This window comes from Macaca thibetana, chromosome 13 (genome assembly GCF_024542745.1).
Source record: "Macaca thibetana thibetana isolate TM-01 chromosome 13, ASM2454274v1, whole genome shotgun sequence".
NCBI lineage: Eukaryota > Metazoa > Chordata > Mammalia > Primates > Cercopithecidae > Macaca > Macaca thibetana.
Window position 1 is genome coordinate 273,115 of NC_065590.1, and position 25,198 is coordinate 298,312.

Here is a 25,198-nt window from a genome sequence, read left to right on the forward strand (position 1 = left end):
GTTTCAGGGAGGTGAGCTGAGTCCGAGGTGTGTGGTCAGCCGCCCTTTCTTCACTTCAAGCTGCAAGGAAAGGGGCTTTAAAGAAAGCTGCCAGAGAGCTTCACGGTGTCCCCTAAGTTTGAGAAATCCCTTGGACTGATGCCGCACCTACTGCAAAGTCTCGAGGGCAGTCAGGCTGGCTGCCTTGAAGGCAAAGCTAAGGAGAGGGCTGGCGGCCCAGGTGCGGGCCTCCCGTGACAGTTGGCATGGAGTCTCCTAGGTCCAGTCGAAGGAGGCCGCCCAGAGAGTGAACCGACCTCAGCCCAAGAGGAGGCAGAGTTCTAATTAGGTACTGGGGGCTTGTGGGTTCCCTGAGGCCCGTGTGAAACACTCTAGTCGGGGGACCATGAGGCCAGGCTCCGAGGACCCTTGGAGGAGCCCACAGAGAAAGAGCGACAGCTCTCAACCTCTGCAAACCCAGAGCACAGCTCAGCTGGAGGCTGCCGTGCCCGCCGCCCGCCCCAGGCCGCCACCCCCAGGCCCAAGCTGGGTGGGGAGCAGGAGAGTTGACAATGACATGGGCCTGGATGGGGGCTGAGCCTGTGTTGTGAGATGTGAAGTGATCAGGACCATTTGTATTTTCTTACCAAGATGCACCCAGCCGGCCAGGCTTCTCTCTCTCTCTTTCCCCCGCCTTGTACCCCTCAGCCAGGGCCCAGCAGAAAATAGGGCCTAAGGAAAAGAGCCCTGGGCTGGGGGCTCCACAGCTGGGTTTGGGGGCCTGGGGAGGAGGGGCTTGAATTTGGGCCTGGAATGCGGGATCACGAGCAACAATGGAGGAAGGTGCAGAAGGGCGGGGGGCACCGTGAGCCACTCGCCTGGGGAGGACAAGAGTGAGGGCCCTGGTCAGCTGAAACAGCCCACGACGGCCTCCTGAAACACTGTGACGAGAGGAAACCCGACCTTCATCCGGGCTTGAAATCATCCCTTCCTTTCTCACCTCCAAACTCCCCCCAGCCTCGGTTTCTCCCCATAGCCCCTGTGTGAGGAAGCCACAGCGGGAAACAGGGCTGAAGCGTTCCTAGCGGACAAGACGAGGTCCTCTCGAGCCTCCTTAACCTCCTGTGGGTCTGACACACCACAGAGAACCCTGGGAATTGCCAAGGCTGTCTCTGGGAAGCCTGCAGATGCCCGTGTGCCCACACCAGGGCCGCCTCTGAGCCCACGTGGGAGTCCCAGACCCCTTTCTCCTCCCCTTCTCATTCCTGTGTTCCCCACAGGCCCAGGGGAGGGCCCCAGCTGGGAGTGCCTGGGGCCCTGGACAGGCCACTGAGGAAGCGGGGTGTGGTGGCAGGGGGCACACACGCTCCACCTCTGCATTTTACGAGGGGTGCCCACCTGGGTATTAGCTGCAGTGGAAGGTTCACAAGGCCCGAGCAACTGGTGGGCCCAGCAGGGCAGGGCAGTCGTCCCAGGCCTGCGGTGTCGTACCTGTGAACGCCAAGGACAGCGCATCTGAGTGTGGGATGTCGGTGAGGGTGCCAAGCAGGGGTGAGCGACTCTCGGGGGTGCTGCTGTGATGAGTGGGCTCCTCTGCTCCTGACTCCTCCGGCCAGGCCATCGGGAAGACCAGCCCATCATGGCAGTGCGGTCACCGATTTTCCAAGCTGCTGTGTAAGCTGTGGGCACAGAGCCACCAGCGGGATCTCAGCACCCGTGGTGCTCACTCCGGGAAGAAGGCGACAGGCTTTGGGCCCTGGCTTTACCACTCCCTAGCCTGTGACTCGGGCAAGTAATTTAGCTTTTCCGGGTCTCACCGTTATCATCTGTAGAGTGAGATAATGACACTTTTCTCCCAAGGCCACTATGAGGACTCAAGATGCTCGGTGAGTCCCTGCTTGCGGAGGCTTGCTCAGAGTCAGAAGGGCAGGACTGTCCCAGGCGCTGAAGGGAGGATGGGGCTGGGCATGGTGGCTCACGCCTGGAGCTCCAGCACTTTGAGAGGCAGAGGCAGGTGGATCATTTGCGCCCAAGACTTTGAGACCAGCCTGGGCGCCATAGTGAGACGCCATCTCTACAAAAAAGTATAAAAATTAGCCGTGCATGGTGGCATGTGCCTTGTAGTCCCAGCTGCTTGGGAGACTGAAATAGGAGGAGTGCTTGAGCCTGGCAGGTCAAGGCTGCAGTGAGCCATGATCACACCACTGCACTCCAGCCTGGGTGACAGAGTGAGACCCTGTCTCAAAAAACAAAAAGCAGATGAGCTCCCAGGATGCTGGCCCTGAGCTGACAGCCATGAAGGGGCCTCCCTCCCTCCCCCACTTCCTGGGGTGCAGTGTGGGTGGGGCGCAGGGCAGCTGGGGAGTCCTCCAGGCTCTGCGGAGCCCCTTCTCCAGTGTGAAGTCCAACCTGTCCTGAAGTCGCACAGGGCCAGACACCTGGGCTGCCGCCTCCCCTCTGGAAACCTCCTCCTTGCCCTGGTGGGTTGACAGCTCCGGGCTATTTTCTTCCCCTGAGGATCTGAAAGTTGGAGCTAATTGGTTGGCTCAAAAAAAAAAGAAAAAAAAAAAAAAGAAAAAGGGCATGCAAGCACAATTGTGCAGGCTGCGAAGGAGGGAGGCATCCCAGGGCTTCGTCTCCATGGGAACTGCTGGCACAGGCTGGCTCCTCTGGGCTCCAAAAAGGGAAACTTGGCAAAGATTTCGGGCACCTGGCTCCTGAGTGGTTTGCTTGGGGGCCAACCAAATGCCCAGGAGCTGCCCGGCCGAGGGACGGGACAGAGCCCCCTCTCGCAGGGATGCCTGGGAGCCCTCGCCCCCATCCCCCACCCTCACACCCCAGGAGATCCCATCAGGTCCTCGGCTGCCCTGGACGCGTCCCGACTTGGGAGCTGGGAGGGGCCCAGCACAGCTGGAGAGCATGAGCAGCTCATGCACTGGGGAGACACCCACACTTCGAGGCCCTAGGATGGGTGAATGGGAGGTAGTCAATGAGGGACAGATGAGAGAGGTGGAAGGACCCTGAGTGTCATCCTGAGGATGTGACCCTGGTGGCTGTCACTGTTTCTGGGTTGTGAGCCCCAGACCAGCACGTTGCAGACCAGCACCTCAGGCCAGGACCCTGAGAGAGGACGCTTCAGATGCTGGGAGCACGGCTCCCTGCTCTCCTGGGGGCCCCTTGGGCTGAGATCATCATAAGGGTGCCACCGTCCTGTGTCTGTAGAGCGGCAGGCAGGACGGGGGCGGTGGGGGTGTCCTGACTTGCTCTGGAAAATGCCTCCAGAAAAGATCCGTTCCTGTTCCCCTTCCGCGGTCCCTCCTGGGCACTCTGGGTTCAGCTGCTGCTCCTCCCCACTCCTTTGGGCAGAAACTGCTGCCCTGAGCGCCCCTCTCCCCAGCCCCAGTTCCCCGCACCCCCTGCCCACATTCTTCCTTGGTGACCAGGAAAGGCGAGGAGCAGAGAAAGAGGCAGATGGCAGAGGAGGCCCAGAGAGATGCTGGTGACAGGGTAGGGGAGAGGCCAGGAGAGCCAGACAGAGGCGCTCGACAGACTCTGAGAGGCCGGATTAGGGGCCATGGTGGGGGCGGGGGAGAGAGAGAGAGAGAGAAACAGAGAGAGAGAGAAAAGAGAGAGAGAGAGAGAGAGGGAGGGAGGGAGGGAGGGAGGAGGCAGAGGGGTGGAGCGATAAAAGCCGGCAGGGAGGAAGGGGTGGGCAGGGGGAGGGCGAGAAGCCGCCGTTGACAATTACGTCTGGGTCCAAGCAAACATGAGGCAGCTGCCAGCCGGCCTGGGCAGTCCTGTCTGCCTCGGCTGTGAAGTGGGGAGACTGGCAACAGTTCCCTTCGGCACCCAGGATGCAGCCGGCTAAGGTAGGCGCTGGGAGAATGGAGTCTTGCTCTAGAGGGGGGTAGTGGGGAGGAATGGGGGGTTCTGGGGGTTGCCCTGGACCAGGAAGCATTTTTCTTTGACCCCTGTCCCCTCTTGTTCCACTTTCCTTTGGGGAAAGTGAGCTTTAGGGTGTCGTGGCTGGCGTTGGGGTGTCCTGGCTGGGAGGCTGAACTCCTGGGGCTGCCTTGGGATGGGAGAGGTTTTAAGTGTTTGCGGAAGAGAAGCTGGACAGAGGAGGAGCTTGGGGTCAGCCCCCTGCTCAGTTAGGCCCTTGGGCCAGGTGCCAGCGTGGCTGACACTGAGCCCGGGCCCCACAGCCTTCAGGGCTGGGGGAGGGGTGAGCCTGGGAGGGAGTCACTTGAGCTTGGAAGTTGGTCAGTGGACGCATCTTCTAATCAAGCAATTGAGTAATGAATGAGCGCTCACTTCGTTTCAAAGGGCTCAGAACCCCTGACAAGGACACCCCCCACCCATTCCCTCTCAGTGGGCTGTGGGGAGGTCAGAGAGAGAACACGAGGAAAATGCCTGGCACAGAGTTCGGGAAATAGTCGAGCAGGTACTGGTGGGGAGCAGGGCAGGGTGAAGAATTAAAGAAGGAACGAGGGAAGGAGAAATAAGCTGCCTTCCAGCCTCTAGGTGACTCTCGGAAGGTCTGGCCTGCTGCCCTGTGAGCTGCCCACACATTCAGGATCGTTCAGGACCAGGTCTGGCTGCTCATAACAGAAAGCCCCAAGTAACAGTGGCTGGAACAAGGTTAGCGGGTTCTCTCTGTCATGCAGAAGTCCAGAGGGGCCGTGGAGGCTGGCTTGGAGGCCACCTGGTCAGCAGCGTCTCAGGCCCGCTCTGCATCACTGCTGAGGTTACCTTAAGGTGCAACGTGGCTGCTGGAGCTCCAGCCAGCACACATGGGCTCATACTGACATATGGGCAGGAAGGAGAAAGAAAGAAAGGGCAGAAGGACCCAGAGAGAATCAGGGTCTTGAGTGTAGGAAAGAAGGGATATGGGGTTGGCACCTCAGTGTCTCTGGCCTGAAGAGATGGCTTCCTGCCTCTTTCACCTGTGAGGACAAGCATCCAAGCATGGGCGGGTGGCTGGCTTGGACCACACTGCCCCCAAACTGCAGGCCGCCCTAGATCTGTCTGCTCCCTCTTCCAGGGTGCCAAGAGGATCAACTGAGGTGGTGGCATGAAGCCCTTTGAGCATGGCAACACTGCATATGGAAAATGTGCCTTCTCTCCTGTCGCCCCGGCACGGGGGTACACAGTGCAACTGTGCCCACGGGCAGAGATGCATTGCGTGACCCTGCATGACCTCAGAGATGGGAATTTCCAGAGCCAGGCTGCACACAGATGTGCACACAGCCAGCTCTGACCACCAGCAGAGGACAGTCCTCCCCTCCCTTGCCTTTCCTCTGCTGGTCTTAACTGCCAAAGGTCACTCTGGGAGCTTGGCCACTCCTGCCCCTGCCAGACTGGCAGAGTGGGTGGCCTGAGTCCTGCACTTACCTCTGGTTCTTCCCTTGGCCATTGTGGCCCTACACTGCCCTCCACCCTCCCACAACTGGCTCCTGGGCCCCAGTGAGTCTCGCTGTCCTTATGTCTGCTAGCGGCTTTCCTGTGACTGGCCTGGCCAGGGAGGGGAGTGAGACCCACAGCTTCTGGTGCTGGGCCCAGCAGAGACAGTCATCCTCGGAGGAACCACCACTAGGTCTCTCATCAAGATCAATGGGAGATGGTGAAAAATAACCTTAGTCTCTTGTGGCAGCAGGGACTGTAATCAGAGCTCAGGCTGGGAGGTGTTCTGACTCCTCAGGGTGATGGTCAGTGGCTGCCCCCCAGTGATGCCCCATGACTGCCCGGCTCCCCAGTCTTCTCCCCACACTCCCCAGCCGTTCACGAAGTCTCAGCTGGAGGGAGGCGGGGAGCACTGCCATTCCCATTCTAGACGCCGAGGCTCAGAGAAAGGGAACAGCTCCAGGACTCCATGAGCTCTTAGGAGAAAGGATTGAAAGACCCGCAGGCTCTGCGGCACGGGCTGCGGTCGCGGTGTTGGGGCTATGGTGTCTTCACAGCCAGCAAGTGCACCAGGAACCCCTTCTGCCTAGCTTCTAGCCTTGTTGCAGGGCACTGTGCCAGATGGGCCCTAATTTGCTCCCACATTTCAAAAGACCCCAGGCTGCGCTGGAAGAAAGGGGCTCTGCCTCAGCTCTCCAGGAGAGCCCAGGAGAAGGGCAGGGCTGTGGGCCAGGAGCCTTAGGGTGCCAGCGCCCATCCGGGCCATTGTCTCCTGCATTATCTCCCTGGACTCTCGTGCAGCCCACGAGGCAGCTGTTGGTCTCATCCCCACTTCACAGATGGGGAAACAGAGGCCTGCCCCAGACTGCGGGCTACAAAGAGCTGTGGCTGAGATTTGAATCCTGCTCTGTCTTACTCCAGAGCGCAGCAGGTCCCTAGGGCTTGGGCGATGTGGAAGAAGACGCAGGAGGAGAAGGGCATGCTTTTAACCGGATGCCAGAGGAGGGGCCCATCCCAGCCATGCGCCTGACTCCCTGGGCCGGTGGTCTGTTGTGCCCTCTGAGCCCTCTAGTGAGTGACACAAGCCGGACTCCACCTGGACACATCCCCTGCAGGAGCCACATGACCTGGAGCTGGTTGCCTCCCACTTTTGGGCTGTGGATCCAGAGCTAGGAAGGACAGGGCCCCGGCATTCTAAATTCAGGCTGCCTCGTCTTATCAAGACCTTCTGCGGGAGGCAGAGAACGGCTTTGCTGACTTAGCAGAGGGGGCTCAGAGCCCACCAGCCCTCCCCAGCCCAGCCCTGGGCGTCCCAGCGACTTCCAGGAGCAGCCAGCGTGGCTTCTGTGGGGAAGAAGGCACTGTCAGTTCCCAGGGTGAAACAGAAGAGGGGAGAGAAGTGAGAACGTCTTACCGACCTAGTGCCCAGACCTGGAGCAGGCAGGAGCCTGAGAGTTGGGGGAGGGCACAGAGTGGGGCGAGCCCCGTGCTGCTCCCTGCCCAGGGCTCCCGGCCCCAGCTGACTGGTGTTACCCTTGAGCAGGTGCATCTGTCACCTGTGATCAGCTGATGCCCTAGAAGGCCACAGAGCAGCCCTGTGGCAGGGAGAGAAGCAAGGGGACCCGCAGAGTTGGAGAAGGAGCAGCTGAGCTGAGACAGGAGGGCAGCTGGGGGTGGCATGTCCCACACTAGGGTGGGCCCAGCTTCCCCCTCCGATCTGCTACCTCACCTCTCTGCCCAGCATGCCCTCTCCATCAGTCTGGCCAGGCCTGGGCCAGGCTCAGCCAGGAAAAGCAGCTGGTGGTCTTTTCTGACCTCACCTCCCAGCCTGCCCAATGCCCCTGGCCCTCCCCAACCTTCAGCACATGGACAGTGGGCAGGTGCCGGGGTAGGCAAGGGGCAAGTCCCCTGCATCCCAGTCCCCTCCTGCCGGTGCCACATGCCCCTGTGCCCAGCTCTGTCATGGGATCGTCTCTCAAGGTGGGCACTCTGGACAGCCCCACCTCTGCCCCACTGACTCAGGGCAGGGCCCTCCCCTCTCTGGGCCTCAGTCTTCCCATCTGGGTCTGAGAGGTGCTCACAGCGTCTGCCAGGCCCTGTGATGAGCAGTGCAGGGTGGGAGGGCACGGGCCTGACTGACTAAAGTCAGGGCCACTGCCAGCAGTGCCCCGCATGTGCACACAAATGTCCATGGGTCTTGCACAGAGCCCAGATCCTCACCGTGCAGGACTGAAGGACCCTGGCCAGGAGACCGGCACAGCCAGGAGGTGTCATGGCTGTGCCTTGTTGGTTGTGAGCCCTGACTCTGCACCAGCAGACCTGGGCTCAGTCCTGGCTCTGTCACGCACCGGCTGTGTGTCCTCTGACAAGTTACTTAGCTCCTCTGTGCCACTGTCCCCTCATTTTCCTGGGGGACGTATGAATATCACAGAACCCCCAGATAAATGTGATCCTTTACCAAGCGGCTTGGCCTGGCCCCTGGCACAGAGTGAGGCCTCCATATGTGAAGGGAATACCTATGCCATCCCTTCTGGCCGTTGGGGAGAGCCTGGGAAGGCCACCAAGAGGCAATGTGGCCACAGGCAACTCAAGCTCTCCCCTGGGTGAACGTGGCCTCCCCGCTGCCAGGCAGCACGGGGAGCTTGTCCTTGCCAAGGTGGCAGCCATCAGAGCCGGGGGGACAGCCTGGCTCTCCTGCTCTGGTGCTGTGAGAGGGCTGGCTGGGGCGCAGTGCTGTGTGTGCGTGTGTGTGTGCATGTGTGTGTGCACATGTGCGTGTCTGCGTCTTCACAGACTCATGACGACCGCGGCTCCCCCGACAAGGCAAGCCGCCTGGCCCATGTCTGTCTGTGCCCAGCGGTGGGTGGAGAATCCAGGCTCTCCAAAGCTTCCCAATTCCGTACCCCGGGGCCTGCACGACACAACGCCCACCACTGCTTCCTGCCATCTGTCCCGAGGGATGGAAATAGAGCCAGCGACAGCAAGCAATGCCGGGTGGGCCAGTCCGCACTGCAGCAGCCATGGACGGGGTGGGGGTGGGGAGCCCCACGTCTGAGCAGCCTGGATGTCCCCTGCTGGCCCCGGCCTCGGGGAAGCCCTCCCAGAGAGGAAGGGGGTGAGAACAGGGAGACCCCCTTCGTCTTTCAGGCAAGGCCAAGAATTTTCTATTTGGAGGGACAGACACTCTAAACAAATTCTCCAAGCAGCATTTTCAGATCTTCCGAGGAGCTTTATAAGAACGGAGTAGCCCAGGCCTCTCTGCCTCAGACAATCCAACCCCTGGGCAGGCGGATGGTGGGAGCCTCCTCGCGTGATTCTGGTGTGCGGCAGCTGAGAGTGGCAGGTTGGGCTTCCCTGCCAGGCATGCCAGGCTGCGGGCTCGGACAGCCAGACCCTCCCTGAGATGGGAAGGTGGAGGAATACTGACCCTCCCCCGCTGGGGGCTTTGTCACCTCGCCTTCCCCTTAACCCTGTGAGGGCATATTGTCACCCCCATTTTGCAGATGAGGAAACTGAGGCTCGGAGCTGTCAGGTTCTCTGTCAGGGTCACCGAGCTGGGAAGCGAGAGTGTGGGATTCACATAACTGGTTGGCCACAGATCCCTCCCACTGTCCTTGCTGCCAGACATCACATCCACCTGCCTTCGATCTCCTACCCTGCCCCCCACTAGCCGTGCCCTCTGAGTCCACACCCAGGGGCCCTGGTGGCACATGCAAAGCCCCTCACTTCTGTTTTGCATCCGTTAAGTCTGCAGACATCTGGGAGGAGTCAGCGATGTATGCGCTCCTAGAACACCACCTCTGGGGAACGAAGCCTGGACACTTTAGTGCAGGTTTCCCAGGACTCTACCTGGCCTCTGGCCGTGCACCCCCACTTCTCACAGGCCGCCATGTGCCCCCTGCTCACCTCTGCCATGTCTGCTCTAGACGGCTCTCTGGGAGTTTCTCTGGGGCACAGTTGATAAGAACCACGGAGACTGAACTGGCAGCTCAAGGGTTTCACCTTGGCACGCCCCTGACAGTCTGACTGCATTTTCTCAGTCCGATGGGCCTCCACAGGACAAAACTGTGCCATGCTGGGCATCGGGCAGGGAGTGGGATGCTGCCCTGTGGGCCACCTGGCCTCTCAGGGGACCTACAGCGTAGGGAGCCGCAAGGCAGAATGTCCGGTCCAGGTCCTGGAGGTTTGTTCCAAGTGCGCAGCCTCTGTCTGTGGTGTGGAGACTCTGGGGTGATGGTGTGGTGTTTGCAGCAGAGACTGGACGGTGTTCAGGGGGAGAGGAAGACATGGGGGGCAGCCCTGCCTCCTACGTCCCCACAGTGACAGTTTTCTCAGGCACTGGGGAGCCACCGCCCCTCCCTCACTGCCCACATCTAGAGTAGGTCCTGTCTCCATAATAGCCCCAGCACCCAGCCATGACCTCCGCCTGGCTCAGCCTTCCCCCACTCTCCTGGGCCTGGGCACCCATCGCCTCCCCCAGGTGGCCCCTGCCTCATCCACCCCCCAACCTGACCTGCACATTCCACCAGGCCACCCTTCTGAGGCAGCTCCAACTCCAGCTGCACTTGGGTGGCAGAGAACAGCTGCCGCGGCTGTGCCCTGCCAGGAGGATGCTGCCCCAAGCCAGCCGGCTGGCAGGTCTGAGAACCATCCAGACCGGTGCTGTCCAACAGAGACGTGATGCAAGCCGCAGATGTCCCTTCAAATGTGCCAGTAGGCACAGTAAAGAAAGAAGAAAAAGTTAAATTATTTTAACCATATGTTTTATTAAACCCAGTGTAAATGATTATCACTTCAACCTGCCATCGATAGGAAGCATTTTTAATGCGCTATTTGATAGTCTAGTAAGTAAACGTTTGGAACCCGGTGTATGTTTACATGGAGGGCACGTCTCAGTGTGGACCAGCCACGTGTCAGTCTCAGCAGCCTGTGTGGCGAGAGGCCGCCGTCACTCAGACCTGGGGGGTCGCCTGGCTGAGTCGAGCAGGCCCTCAGCCTCAGCCACAGAGAGAAACACACACTTCCTGCCTTTACTGTTTTGCTGTATCTGTTGTGACCTGTGCCATTGTTTCTTACTATTTTTCTTTAAATTAACTCGTGCGTTGAATTTTAGTGAATCCATTTAGAAGGGAATCTTTAAATCAGTACTGTGAGTGGGAAGCCGGGAGCAGGAGTGGAAGGCAACCACCACATTGCCGTGAAATAAGGCAGCAGCGACAAACTCCCACCCACAGTCTGTGGCCTGTTGAGGCTCTGAGCTGAGGCCATGCCCTCCCTTTGTAAAGGGGATGGCACGGGGGAGCTGGAGAGTGCGATGGCCCGGAGTCTAAGTCATCTGCACCTTGTAGGTGCAGCTCCCCAAGGCCGGAGACCTCAGGCCAAAGCCCCCAGGACTCAGCTGACTCAGAACAGGTTGGGTTTACCTCTGTTGAATAACAGGAGAACACGTACCCCAGGGACCCTGGCAAGCTGCGTGAGAGGGGGTGAGCTAGAACCCACTGCAGGATTTGGGGCTCAGTTGGATGCGTTGGGTAATTTTGAGGTTCTAAGGAACCTCAAAAAGTTGGTGTGACCATTAAATAAGATAACCCCTCCAAACAACTAACTCAGCACCAGCACCAGCAGGAGCATCACCCACGCCATCCCTTTTCCATCCCACAGGCCAGGAGGACTTAGAAGGAAGTTGAGGCCTGGTCCTGGCCTGCCTGGCTAGACAGGAGCCACAAATCTCGGCCCCCAGGTGACTGGCAGAGAAGGACCTGCCTGGCCCAGCAGCAGCCTCTACCCTTGAGGGAACCTTGTGACCTTTGAGAAGGCTGCAGGTCCCCAGGGCCAGCCTAGGGCCGTTTCTGGGACACAGCCCTGAGTGCCCACACTGCCAAGTGTGCCACCAGGGACTCTGCCTGAACCCAGGGCCCAGATCTTCTGGCTTCACTGGTCTCTGCCACTCAACCCTGGCCATCCCCTGAAGCTGATGGACAATGACAGTTCTGTTGCCCATTAAAATGAGGCCGGCACCGAGCAGGAGTGGGAGGGGAGAGTCCCGGGTGAATTAGGAAGAGCACAGGGGACTTTTGATCATTCGTGAATATTTATTCAGGGCCTCGTGCATGCTTGTGTTTTTAACGCCCTCTTTTTGGGTGCGTGAGAGTATTTTTTGATGGAAATCTTTACTGAGCTCATTGTAGATTCACGTGCAGTTGTAGGAGCTCACACAGAGGGCCCATGTACCCTTTACCCGGTTTCCCCAAAGACAGCACATTGCAAAACTACAGCACAATAGCACAACCGGAGTGTCCGCAATGACGCAAACCACCAGCCCTATCCGATTTCCCAGTTCACACGCGCTCATTCCGTGTGCGTTTTCGCCACAATTTCATCACTTCTGTAGGTTCAGGCACCCAACAGCACCACCAAGATGCAAAACAGCTCCGTCCCCACAAGGCCCCTCCTGCCACCCTGTGAGAGCCACACCCCTCCCCTCCTGCCACCTCCCCCCATCCTTAACCCCTGGCCCTCTCCTCTGTTCTCCATTTCTGACGCTTTGTCGTTTTACAATGTTATATAAATAGAATCACACAGAATGTGACCTTTTGGGTTGGCTTTTTCATTCAGCGTCATTCTCCGGAGGCTCACGCAGGTGTGGTGTGCGCCAACGGTTTGTTTGTTTGACTTGTTCAGGATTCCGTGGTACGGACGCACTGCAGTTTTGTAATCATTCACCCATCGAAGGGCATTGGGATGCCTCCAGTTTGGGGCCATGCCAAGTAAAGCTGCCATGAGCATTTGTGTACAGGTTTTCACTTGAACATAACTTTTCATTTCTCCAGGAGAAACGCCCGAGAGTACCGTGGCTGGGCTCTGTGGTAGCGCATGTCTGGTTTTTATAGGAAGCTGCCAAACTGTTTTCCAGAGTGGCTAAGGCGTTTTCCTTTTCCACCGGCCATGCAGGGGAGATTCCGTTTCTCCACATCCTCAGCAGCGTTCAGTTGTCATTATCTTTGGTTCTAGCTGTTCGGACAGGCACATGGTGGTGTCCCACGGCGGTCCTCCTCTGCGTTGCCAGAATGGCTGATGACGGTAACATCTCCTCCGCCGCCTTTGCCATCCGCACGTCCTCTCTGGTGAAACGTCTGTGCATGTCTTTCGCGCTTTCTAACCTGACGTCTGCTCTTTGACTGCTGAGTTTTGGGAGTGAGGATCTCTTGGGTGCCAGGCTGTGTCACGAGGAAAAACAGGTCACGTGAGCATCAGGTGTCACTCTCGCAGAGCTGACGCGCTAAAGGGGAGAGACAGAAAATGCACCAGAAAACACAATAGTAGGATAGGTTCACAGTTCACCAGGGCTGGGTGCTGTGAAGAAGGGCTGAGATGGAGGCGCACGCGGGAGGGTGGCCTAGGTAGTCAGGCAGGGGCTCTCCCTGAGTGAGGCCTTGAACGCCCAGGGCAGAAGCGTCCAATGCTGGGAACAGCAGGTGCCAAGGCGGTGGTGTGGGAGCAGACTTGTAGGGGCACGGTGGGGCTGTCAGGGCTTGGCAGGGAGGCTCTGGGGCTGCCAGCAGCGTTGGGGCATCTAATTCATGTGCCATCTCATCACTGCCCCAGCTTCTCTCCCAGCACCAAGGCACTGTGGGGTGAGGGGCCATGGGGCCGCCTCTGAGGACACCCCCCTTCCATGCTGTGAGCCTCCCAAGCTAGCCGGAGGGTGCCTGCGCTGCTATTTAACATTCCCTGACAGCTCAGTCAGACCCTCTTCCAGGCAGACAAGTGTCAAATATTCATGAGGATGACCCGGTCACTCTCCTTCCTCCAGCCTCCCCGACAGCCTGATGGGCCCCAGCGCTTCCCAAGCTCCGCTGCTGGGGTCTCCCTGCCCTCCCCGCCCCCTTCTCCTCAGAACCCACCGCCTGACTCACACAGGGGGGTGGCCGTCCCGGGCCCGCCTCACACAGGGGGGTGGCCATCATGGGCCTGCCCTATGGGGTTTCCAGGTGGGATTCTGGCCCCTCAGCCAGATGGAGGAGCCTGGCCTGGAACCCCCGCCCACTACTCCACCCAGACTCTCTCCACTGGGGCCCCCTTGCCCAGGAGGGCGTCACAGCACTCCCCAGCGGTACTTTTGGAAGGCTGCTGATGTGCCTAAGGGGCTTCAGAACACATCCAGCTCCAGAGAGTGTCCCAGGGACCCAGGCCGAGAAACAGTGTCAGCAGCAAAGCCCGTGGTCAAGCCCCTGTGAACACTGGAATCAGAAGACGATACATATACGTATAGCGTGGGCCCGGCACGTCCTAAACTCAGGGAATTCGTTTCCTCATCTGCAAAACGGGGATCGTGTTACCGACCACAGCGGGTTGTAGTGACGAGATTCCTTTCAGCTCAGCGTCGACATCCACTTGGGAGGTGCTCGGCCTGCCCTTTGGGCTCAGCCAGCCTTCCTGGGAGGACAGAGCCCTGTGAGCTAGAACCCAGGACACCCACGGGATCTCCCACATGACCTGGGCCTGGGGCTTCAAGACAGAATCCCTGTGACTAACCCTGGGCCCCGAGAAGCAGCCTTGCCCGCCAAGCCAGTGCTGTGCTGAGATGGGCGCAGACGGGGCTGGGGGTCTCAGCAAAGAGCTCCTGCCAGGGGGTCCCCGGCTGCCTCAGTTTCTTCTGATGTCCTCTGCTCACCCGCCGTGCAGAGCCTGCGGCAAAGAATTTGTGATGTAATAAAGCGCCCGCTGCCACTCTCTCCCCTACTCCCCTCCTTAACCAAAATAAAGACTCCTGAGTAAGATCCTGAATAATGGAGGCCGGGCGCGGTGGCTCAAGCCTGTAATCCCAGCACTTTGGGAGGCCGAGGCGGGCGGATCACAAGGTCAGGAGATCGAGACCACAGTGAAACCCCGTCTCTACTAAAAATACAAAAAAAATAGCCGGGCGCGGTGGCGGGCGCCTGTAGTCCCAGCTACTCAGGAGGCTGAGGCAGGAGAATGGCGGGAACCCGGGAGGCGGAGCTTGCAGTGAGCCGAGATCGCGCCACTGCACTCCAGCCTGGGCAACAGCGTGAGACTCCGTCTCAAAAAAAAAAAAAAAAAAAAAAAAAAAAAAGATCCTGAATAATGGAGAACCTGCGTCTCTGACCCAGCCTGACAGGACGTGTGTGTGTATATGTCTGTGTGTGTACGTGTGCGTACGAGCATGTGTACGTGTGTGTGATATGCATGTGTGCTTGTGTGTGCGTGTGTGCACACAAGCATGTGTACATGTATGCATACGTATGTGTGCATGTGTGTGCGTGTGTGCACACAAGCATGTGTACGTGTGTGCATATGTATGTGTGCATGTGTGTGCACATGCGTGCATGTGAGCATGTGTACACCTGTGTGTGCATAGCATGTGCATGTAGGGAGCTTCCCTCAGCACCCCAGGCACCCGTCCACTCCCAGCTCTCCCCCTCTTTCTGCTCCATCAGCATGGCCAGTGCCTCTTTTTGCTGCAGCTCTGGGCACCACTGAGCCCCCTCATTGCTTGGTGAGCCTTGGAGAAGGGGAGGGACGTGCAGGGGTTATTGCCAAGGGTGTGTCGGAGGAAGGGTGGATGACGACTGTGAGCTGGAGGACTGGTAGTTGGGACCTAGCTGAGGAAGGCCCAAAAGCCAGGATAAGGGAACTGGACATCTCCCGGCCTAGGGGACCACTTCACTAAACTGAATAGTGGGCCGGCTGCCAATCCCAAAAGAGGATGGGCCTCAGGGACCATGAGCCAGTGAAGTACCCGGAGAATCCTCCCTCAACTGAAGCCTGCAGTGTGCAGAGACCCGTGGGGGTCCCAGGCCCGTGCCTCAGGAGAGGGGCCAGACTTTGCAGCAGCAGCAGAGCCCTGTCACTGGGCTCTGTGTGGACGGGCACGGCCAGGGCCGGTGTCCGGCGCTGCTCTCTGATCTCGCCTGCTTTCCGGGACTGGCTCTCTGTGCTTCCCTGCAGGCTGTGACTGGCCCGGGCTCCCTGCTGCCAATTCTCCCAGTTCATACCAGCCGGAGTCAGTCTCTGGCCCTCGCACCTGAGAGTCCAGCTAGCACAGGGCTGTCTTGCGGGGCTGCGTCTCTCTAAGCTGCTTGACAACCCCGCCCATCTGTTATTTACTTTGAACAACCAAATGCTTTTCAGGACTGTGCAAAAGTAGCACACACGAGACCCTGTGATCTGCGAAGGGCACGGCCAACCCACCCCCGAGTGACCCTCTTCACTGGCCAATGAGTCCAACCGCTCAGAGCTCATATGCATGTGGGGTGGCGCCAGTGCCACAGCTGGAGCTCAGGCAGTGCGTCACGGACAGAATGGGCATGAGGGCCGTTGGTGGGCTGTGGTCCAATTGGCCAGGCCACATCTGTCCCCCTGCCACCCTGAGCAGGAGGGGACAGCCAAAGGCAGCAAACTAGACCCACCAGGTGCACAGAGGTGTGGCCAGTGGCAGCCAGCCTGCCATGCACCTCCTTCCTCCGGTCTTCACGGGCCAGCCGCCGGCATGGGAGCTGAGCATGGTGGGCAGTTCGGATGTCAGGATTGGGGGGCCTGAAATACATGGTAGGAGAGCAAATCTTGCCACCCTGGGGCCTCCACCATGACCCCAGGCCGTTCTTTCCCTATCCACACTGACTCAGGCTCATGGCCCACTGCCTTTATTTATTTATTTATTTATTTTTTGAGACAGAGTCTGGCTCTGTTGGCCAGGCAGGAATGCTGTGGCACAAGCTCAGCTCACTGCAACTTCCATCTCCCGGGTTCAAACAATTCTCTGCCTCAGCCTCCTGAGTAGCTGGGTTTACAGGTGCACGCCACCACGTCTGGCTAATTCTTGTATTTTTAGTAGAGACAGGGTTTCATCATGCTGGCCAGGCTGGTCTCGAACTCCTGACCTCGGGTGATCCACCCACCTCGGCCTCCTAAAGTGCTAGGATTACAGGCGTGAACCACCGCGCCGGCTGGTCCACAGCCTCTTAATGACCACCCACGGCTCGCTCCTCCCAACACTCTCCCGTCCATAGCTGGAGCCGTTTCTTCAGATCCCTGCCAGCCTCAGTGGTGGGTTCCATCAGCGCAGCCCTCCTGGGGTCACCACCCAGCCTTTCATTCACTCTCAGCTTCTCTCAACATGAAAACTCAGGCAGAGCAGTGGCCCTGCTTGGGGAGTGAGGGAGCTGGACCTGGCTGTGTGACCCTGTATAGATCCACTTGCCTCTCTGGTCTTCAGGCAGGCGAGGGATTGGGACCATGATTTCTAAAGGCCGCTCAGCTCTGGCAACCTGGCCTGTGCCAAGGGGGAACCCAACGAGCAAGTCTGGGATCGCTGCTGACAACCCCTCCCTGCACCCCTGTCCTCCCCGCTTCCAGGGGTCCCGTCTTACACCACAGCCAGGTTGTAGAGTGAAAGGAACCTGCCCACACTAGGCGTGCAGCCCTGGAAGGAGAACCCTTGGTGGTGTTCAGGCCTCACCTAGGATATCAGGGCAGCTGGGGACCCTCCAGGGGTCCTTCTTCTGAGCTGGGGCTCAGGGCTGCTCTGCCTGTTCCTACTGCAGGAGGTGACAAAGGCATCGGACGGCAGCCTCCTGGGGGACCTCGGGCACACGCCACTTAGCAAGAAGGAGGGTGTCAAGTGGCAGAGGCCAAGGCTCAGCCGCCAGGCTTTGATGAGATGCTGCCTGGTCAAGTGGATCCTGTCCAGCACAGCCCCACAGGGTTCAGGTAGGGCCAGGATGGGCTGTGGTCAAGGGTGGGGGTGGGGAGATCTGTTCTGAGCACTGTCCTTTGTGAGGGCTCAAAGGCCAGCCCGGGCCACACCGCCCCTGTCTCTATTAAAGATGTGTTTTCATTCACTCACACCCTTCCCCATTCACTGAGTGCCTGCTTCACACAGGCCACTGAGCTCCCAGTGGGACCCACAGAGCATGGGTGCAGAGAGCTGGGACCACACTGGGGCTTTCCAGTTGGCTAGGAAGACAGAGCCAGGCTGCAGAGTCCGACACACCAGGCTCCACCCTGCCCACTGCTCCCGCCCTGAGTAAGCCGGGGCACCTCCTTCATCCTTTCTAAGCCCTCCGTGAGAAGGCAGGCTGGAACCTGTCCACAGGGCACATTTGAAGAAGGGAAATAATGTGTGCAGTGCCTGGTGATCAGGAGGCCCCGCCCTCAGCCCCTCCTTGGTCCTGTTCGGTGCACCCCAAGGATTAGTGCCGGCTCTTCGTCTTGGCCTGCGTTCTGGTGTGTTAACGAGAGAACTGGCGGGAATCACTGCCCTGGGCTCGCCGTGGGTGATATTTGGTGCTTGCCGGGTGTGACAGGGCCACGATCTCACACACACACGCAGACACCTCCCACTCACACCTGTGCACACACGCCGGTGCCTCTACCACACATGAGCTTGCACACTCACCACGCACACATAGGTAGGCATACCATACACACTTGCATACTCACATACACACACACCACATGCAGGCACACACGCACCATGCACACTCATGCAGGCACACACACACCATGCACACTCATGCAGGCACACACACACCACGCACACTCATGCAGGTGCACACACACACCACGCACACTCATGCAGGTGCACACACGCACCACGCACACTCATGCAGGCACACACGCACCACGCACACTCATGCAGGCGCATACACACCCCGCACACTCATGCAGGTGCACACACACCACGCACACTCATGCAGGCGCACACACACACCACGCACACTCATGCAGGCACACACACACCACGCACACTCATGCAGGCGCACACACACACCACGCACACTCATGCAGGCACACACACACCACGCACACTCATGCAGGCGCACACACACACCGTGCACACTCATGCAGGCACACACACACCACGCACACTCATGCAGGCGCATACACACCACGCACACTCACGGGATCACACAGGTGAGCATGGTGCGTATGACAGTCTGCCTCTGACTTTAAGGAAAAGGTGCCGACTTGCCTTTGACAGCTGCATCTGGTTTGCTGTCTTGGACCCTCTCTAGCTGTGTGATTTCCAGGAAACCTTGGTCCCCTGACCAGGGGATGGGCACAATAGGGGTCCCAGCCTCCCAGGCTTGATGGGGGTCATGCATAGAGGTGATCACCTGAGGGGTCTGGGCAAACAGCAGGCACCGTGGCTGACAGCCACAGCCAGAGGTCCACGCCTGTGCACAAAGGGACTGGCCGCTACGCACCAGATCCCCGTCCTTTACCCACAAACGCCACTCCATGGTGCTCCCAGCACGACTCCAGCCCCCTCCCTTTTGCCACTCTGCTTCCCCACAGAGCCCCTACCCATCTATGATGCTGTCACCTTGGCTGACACTTGTTCCCAACCCCTTTCCATGGAAGCACTGGCACCTGTGAAGGCATGGGTGAGGTCCGCGTGCACCCCAACTTCTCGGGGATGGGGCTGGTAGGTTTTGCAGGTGGCAGAAACTTGATGAGTTGACTAGAAGCACATACACATAGCTCGACCGGGAAGGACCACCTTCAGGGCACTGTCCGTTCTGCGTCAGAACGAAAATGCGTCTGTTCTCCCTTAGGGTGGGGACGAGAGCACGGTGGCCATTGCATGTGCTGGAGGCTCAGGTCCACTCTGACGGGCACAGCTTCATGTCGTGCGAGACTCAGATTTCCTCCACTTCAGTCTTCCGGGGTTTTCTTGGTGGCAGCGAGTATTTAAGGGGTGCTGCAGTGGAACCCTCCCTCCATCCCTCAGGTCCTGCAGATGCTCTGCCCCATCCTCCCGTCTCTGTCTCTGGCAGGCAGAGGTGGCTCGGGACGGTCTGGGGCTGGTGTGCACCCTTTGCCAAAGCTTTCTGCACACCCGTGACAGCAGCAGCTGTTCTGAGTGGGGTGGACGGGGAGGAAGGCGAGACAGGGGCTGGCTTGGCGTGTTCAAGTCAGGGCTAGGGGGGACCATCCCTGCATGGCCCACCACAGCATGCCCCACCTTACCTCAGGGCAGCTTCCTGGAGGGCAGGGCCTTTCCACACCAGCTGTCAGGACACGTTTGCCAAACAACTTGTCAAAGACACTCAGGCGACAGAGCCAGGGCACCAGCGATGGGTTCGCTCCCGTGCGTGGACGCGTTTACCGGACCTTGTGCAGGGACTGGGAGCAGATGTGAGTGACACGTCCAAGAGCCTGTTTGATTGTGCAAGGGAGCAGTGTGAAGCTCATCTCCCTGATGTGCCAAAGCGTCCATGGCAGCTCGGGGAGGTCACATGACTCAGCAGGTGGCACAAGAAGCGGGGGTTGGGGCAGGGGGGGCTCGGGCCCCGAGCTCCACGGTGCCCACCTGATGAGCGTCTTTGGTGGTAGCTGAGGGAGGAGGGAGCCCAGGGACCTCACAGAGGGAGGAGCCAGGACTCCGATGTGACCTTTGTCTCCCTTGGCCATATCTCCCGGGTCTCCTATCTTCAGTCCAACATGTCCCGCGTGTGTCCCGCAAGGAGGGCGGGCTGGTCACACTGAGGGCTTTGTGCGCGTGTGAAGTGCTGCGCCGTGTGCAGACGGACGAGGCATCCCCGCTCTTTGGGAGCCTGCACAGGCTCTGGGTGCAAAGAACAATGGGGCCCATTCAGTGTAGCCCCGCGGCATGCTCTGGGAGGCCCAGCACGGTGTCCTGAGCCTTGGGGTCCTGTGGGAGGCGGGCGGCCCAGACACTGTGCCCTTGTACTGGGGTTTTTCCATTCGGCGGAAGTCGGGCCAGAGACACAAGTAGGGAACAGCTGGGAGTGAAAGCCAAGATCCAGCTTGGGCGAGGTAGAACGTTGGCAAAGAGCGGGCAGGAACCAGGGGCCTGGAGACACTGGGCGAGGGCTGGGCCAGAGACACAAGTCGGGAACAGCTGGGAGTGAAAGCCAAGATCCAGCTTGGGCGAGGTAGAACGTTGGCAAAGAGCGGGCAGGAACCAGGGGCCTGGAGACACTGGGCGAGGGCTGGAGCATCGTGGCTGGGCCCTAAGTGGCCCCTCCTGGGTGTGAAGACCCCAGGATGGAGTCAGGAGGTGGCCAACAGTGGGGCCTCTAAGAGGGGAGCCCAGGAGACTCAGAGCACAGGCAGCCTGGCCCCACTCTACCCAGGAGATGCCCCCCATCCCCAGCCTACAAGCTCCTTGGACCCTCCTCCATTACCCAAAAGCTGGGCCTCTGGCCTGCCCTGCGTGTCTCCCCCGCATCTGAAGTCCCTCCCTGCAGGACGCCTCTCCAGAGGCATGGCCAGTGCCACACTGGACAGACCTGTTTCTCAAGCCTGGTGCCCACAAGGGCCGTGGGACTTGGGTTTCTTCAACTGGAATAATAATGTCACCCACAAATAACCTGGGGTCCCGGCTGCAGACAGTTGAAACCGGGCAGGCGGGTTTAAGAGGAGGCGTCTGCTCCAGGCCTCAGGAAGTTCACAGAAACTCCGGAGGACCAGAGAACGAGGTCTGAATGGGATGAAGCCAGGGCCCCACCTACCGCCTTGGGAGATGCCTGGCATCCTGGACCACTCTGGCAGGAACGCTCTAGCAGCTGCTGCACCCCTCTGTGTGACACGGTGCAGCCATTTCTCATACACACACACATACACACACGCACACACACACACACGCGCACACATGCACACACACAAGCACACACACAGCACACACATACACACACATACACACACATACACACACACACACACACAAGCACACACATGTGCGCACACACACAAGCACACACATGCACACACACAAGCACACACAGCACACACATGTGCACACACACATACACACACATACACACATGCACACACATACATGCACACACAAGCACACACAAACCACACATGTGCACATACAAGCGCACACATGCACACACAAGCACACACAACCACATGCACACACAAACCACACAAGTGCACACACACACAAAGCACACACATGCACACACAAGCACACACAGCACACACATGCACACACATGCACACACATGCACACATGCACACACACGCACACACACAAAGCACACACATGTGCACACACACATGACCACACACGAGCAGACACACATGCACATGTACACACACAGAGCACGCACATGTACACACACAGAGCACACACACATGCACACACACACACGCACACGTACACACACGCACACACATGCCCCTCCCCCAGAGAGAAGACCCAAATCATCCTCAGCCGCCCGTGCGTCCCAGGGAGACGCTCATTCTCCCATGGGTTCAAGGGCAACCCCACGTAAAATCATCACCACCACCAGTGCTCCTGGGAAAAAGGGGTAGCAGAAAGGTATGGGAACAAAAGGTGAATTAACTTGTCTCTAATATATAAAGATCTATAAACATAATTTTCGTGTATTTGAAGATACAAGATACAATTGACGTCATGAGGCATCGAGATACATGACATCAAAGTGAGATGTCAGATCGGTGCAAATTGTCAAGGGTTTCTGAAAATTAACCCCTTTCCATGGGTTGTAGTGTGACATCTGTGGCCATCTTTAATCCACCACAAGGGCCTTGGCTGAGTCCTGGGTGGAGTGATCCAAAGCCCCATTCCTGAGGGATCTGAGTCATTGGTGGTCCTGCCTCAGTGGGGTTGCTAGAAGCCCCCACTGACTTTCATCACTGTAACTGGCAGTGTTGCTGGCTCCCTGGAGAATTCACTGGACTTGAGGTAGAGTCTCCCTGGGGTTAGAATTTGGGGAACAAGAGACACGAGAAATGTAGACAAGACAGTGCTCTGATCAAGTCTCGTTTAATGGCGGTTCACTGGACTTGAGGTAATGCACTACCTTATATACACTTGGAAGGGAAGGGGTTGGGCTAAGCGCGGAAATGATTTCATTGCCGAGGGCGTTGCCAGGTTAGTTTCGTCCTCCCTGCTCCCCTTGATAACAGGGTCATTCGCTGACCGATGGCCCTTGATGCCAGTTGGTCTGAGTGGTGTGAGGGACCCAGCATTGCCAAGCGGCCGTCTCCGCTTGCAGTTCAGCAGACCCCATGCCGCCTCCTGCAGGGGACACATTCTCCCACGGGAATCTGAAGCCTGTAATCCAGAGCCTGGAGTATTGAAGACGAGCAGCAGAGGTGCGGTGAGCGGGCCTGGATGAGGGAGGGGCCTTTGCGCGTTTTCCTGGTCTCTGAGCTTGCTCTTCTGACGGCAGGGAGAGGCAGCACATCCAGCAGGGTCACCGGCGCCGGACAGGGCAGCCCTGGAACCCGCAACTGGTGCCAGAGCCAGCCTTCAGTGGGTCTCGTCACTGTTCCGTGAGGCCGGCTGCTTCTGGGGTGGGCACAGGACCGGGACAGGAGCCTGTGAACCCTGGCCTTTGACCACACTGCTCTGCTCCACGGAGAAACGAGTCTGTTGCTCAGGATCTATGGCGCGGGGGCACCGTGATGGGGGGAGGTGCTGGCAGCACCAGGGCGGGCCAGAGGGAAGGTCACACCCAGAGTGACCGTCACTCCCCTGAGGATAATGGGAGCCCCGGAGTGATGGCAGGGACGGGGACGCAGAGCGGCTGACCTGCCACCCGGTGGCCGGCTGGGCACTGAACGGCAGCTGCAGCCTGATCAGCCCAGGGAGAAGTTCTTTCATTGAACCCGTGGTTCTCAAGCAAACGCCAGAGGGGCCGGGAACAGAGGCTGTGAGGCGCACAGAGGGGACCACTGGCCCACCTGATCGTCCAATCGTCCAGCGTCTCCTCCGCCCTAGCGCCCCTCGGAGGGCACCTGTGAAGCACTTGCTGTCCCACTCTGGGTGGTTCCTCCCCAGGCCTCCCAGCCCTTACTCCCCCGACCCTGCCCCTCCACCTCCCTGACCCCTGAACTAATGGTTAACAGCCATCCATGATCAATGTAAACCTGCGCCTCGGGCCCTCTCTTCTTCAGACAACGTGGGCAACACACGTGCCAGGAAGATGTCCCCTTCTCCACGTCCTTCCCCTAGGTGGGCCTCAGTGTCGCCTGGAGTTGGTGCCAACACTTCTTGCAGCTCTGTCTATAAGTCACCTCTGAATGTTTTTCCTCCTCAGACGGCCTTGGAGACCGTGGGGGGCAGGCGGGCTGTGGGGAAAGCGACAATGCAGCAGGCACGGTGGGAGTTGCAGCCCCCGCAGGTACAGCCTCCCTGCACCCTCCAGACCCGCCCTGCCTCGGGCTCCGTCCACAGCACCTGGGCATGACGACAGAGCACTGTGTGCACATGCAGATACCAGGGAGGCTGGGCGAGAGGTTGATACTTGGCTCCTGATGGGCGGTTCGGGGCTCATGGCCACCTGGTGGGTCTGTCTCTGTCTCTCCCACCATCAGGCCGTCCACCCCCACAGCAGCCCAGCAGTGGGCAGTTAGCCGAAAGCCAATAGGAGAGACCTTTGGCATTGCTCAAAACCCAACAGACCACAGATTTCCCCTCTGGGGGCCTGCCATGGCCCCACAGGGCGTCCCAACTTGCCTTAGACTCATCGTGTGTCATTAAATGTGCTGGGTCATTAGGCCCAAGGGGCAGCGCTGCTTGTGCTTGGCTTGCACCTGCGGCACAGCCTCTGAGTGGCACATTTAACTGCAGTGCACAGGAGGCCCGCCGGGCACTGCACCTTCCTTTACGGGCGGGCGTGCGAGGCGCAGCAGCTCGTCTTTCCCTCCGCAAGGGATCCCTTGGCTTGCCTGAACTTGCATATAACAGAAACCCCAAGTAACAGTGGCTTGGTCGAGACAGGTGCATCAGCTCCTACATGGGAAATAAGGGGCAAGGCAGTGGCTGGCGCTAGTTTGGCAGCTGGGGGACGTCAGTGTCAATGTCTTTGGTTCTTCTACTGTTTCCCTCGCCGTGGCAAGGTGGTTGCTTTGCAGCCCGCACAGCCTCATTTCAGGCAACAGGAAGGAGAACCAGGTGGAAGGGGAGAGCGGTGGTCCCCATGGCAGGAAGGCAGCACTCACAGAAGTCTCTGGAAGACGGACGCTTCCATCCCACTGGCCGGAGCTAAGCTGCCCTGGCTGCGAGGAAGGCAGGGGAAAGGTGGAATTCTCAGCTGGGCGCGTTTCCATCTCCGACAACATCTGAACCCTGTTGGTGAAACTCGGAAAGAATGAATACGGAACTGGCATTCTCAGCCACACGGAGCTTGCAGGGTTGTTTTGATGACTGAAGGCACTCACTGGCACCCAGAAAGACCTTAGCGAGCTGCCTGGCTGTTATCGCTTTTATTTATCGCTAGGTGCTCAAAAACGTGGAGGGCAGGGGGCTGGTCAGCTCCAGTCACGAATTCGGCTCTCCCTTCTCCTCCTCAGCAGCGGAACCCCTTCCCACTTCCCCTTCTGCACTTTAGAGAGGCACAGCAGGGCTGAGGGATGAGGCTGGTGGATGGAGGTCAGAGGTCAAGAGACAGCCTAAGGCTACGGCCCTACCAATACCCCCATTCTGCTCAGGGTCCCTGGCCCCGAGCCTCCTAGGCAGGGACTGTGGGTGCAGGCTGCTCCCTTTCTGGCCCTGGAGCCTGGGTGAGGCCCCTCTGCAGTGAGATCACAGCCTCAGCTGATAATCACACCAGCGTCACCTCCTCAGTTGGTGCTGGGCGCTCAGGACGATGCCCCATCCCCACGCCTCCCAGCCCAAGAAGCCGCAGGGGCCCTTCTGCCTCCAGGAACAGTGAGCTCCGGGGGCCTGGAGGCTGAGGCCAGGCACCAGGTGAAGGGGCAGCCCTGGGGCAGGGGCAGGGGCAGGGGCTACTTGAGGAGGCCGACCCAAGGCAGGGGGGCTGAGTGCGCTCTGGCTGCCCTGGGG

General features: G+C 59.0%; 2 protein-coding genes across 3 annotated transcripts in view; one reads left to right on the forward strand and one right to left on the reverse strand.

Annotated features, from left to right (window-relative positions):
- MRPS5 (mitochondrial ribosomal protein S5) overlaps window positions 1-25,198 on the reverse strand; it is a 224,724-nt gene that overhangs the window by 193,163 nt on the left and 6,363 nt on the right. The window lies entirely within an intron of this gene.
- Window positions 3,691-25,198, forward strand: part of KCNIP3 (potassium voltage-gated channel interacting protein 3) — a 93,002-nt gene continuing 71,494 nt past the window's right edge. The window contains exons 1-3 of one of the 2 annotated variants that reach the window (XM_050755155.1): window positions 3,691-3,848; window positions 12,394-12,462; window positions 16,947-17,112. In XM_050755155.1, coding sequence (XP_050611112.1) covers window positions 3,834-3,848; window positions 12,394-12,462; window positions 16,947-17,112 — 250 coding nt within the window. In that variant the 5' untranslated portion in view covers window positions 3,691-3,833. The remainder of the gene's footprint in view (window positions 3,849-12,393; window positions 12,463-16,946; window positions 17,113-25,198) is intronic. The other variant, XM_050755156.1, reaches the window with a different exon arrangement.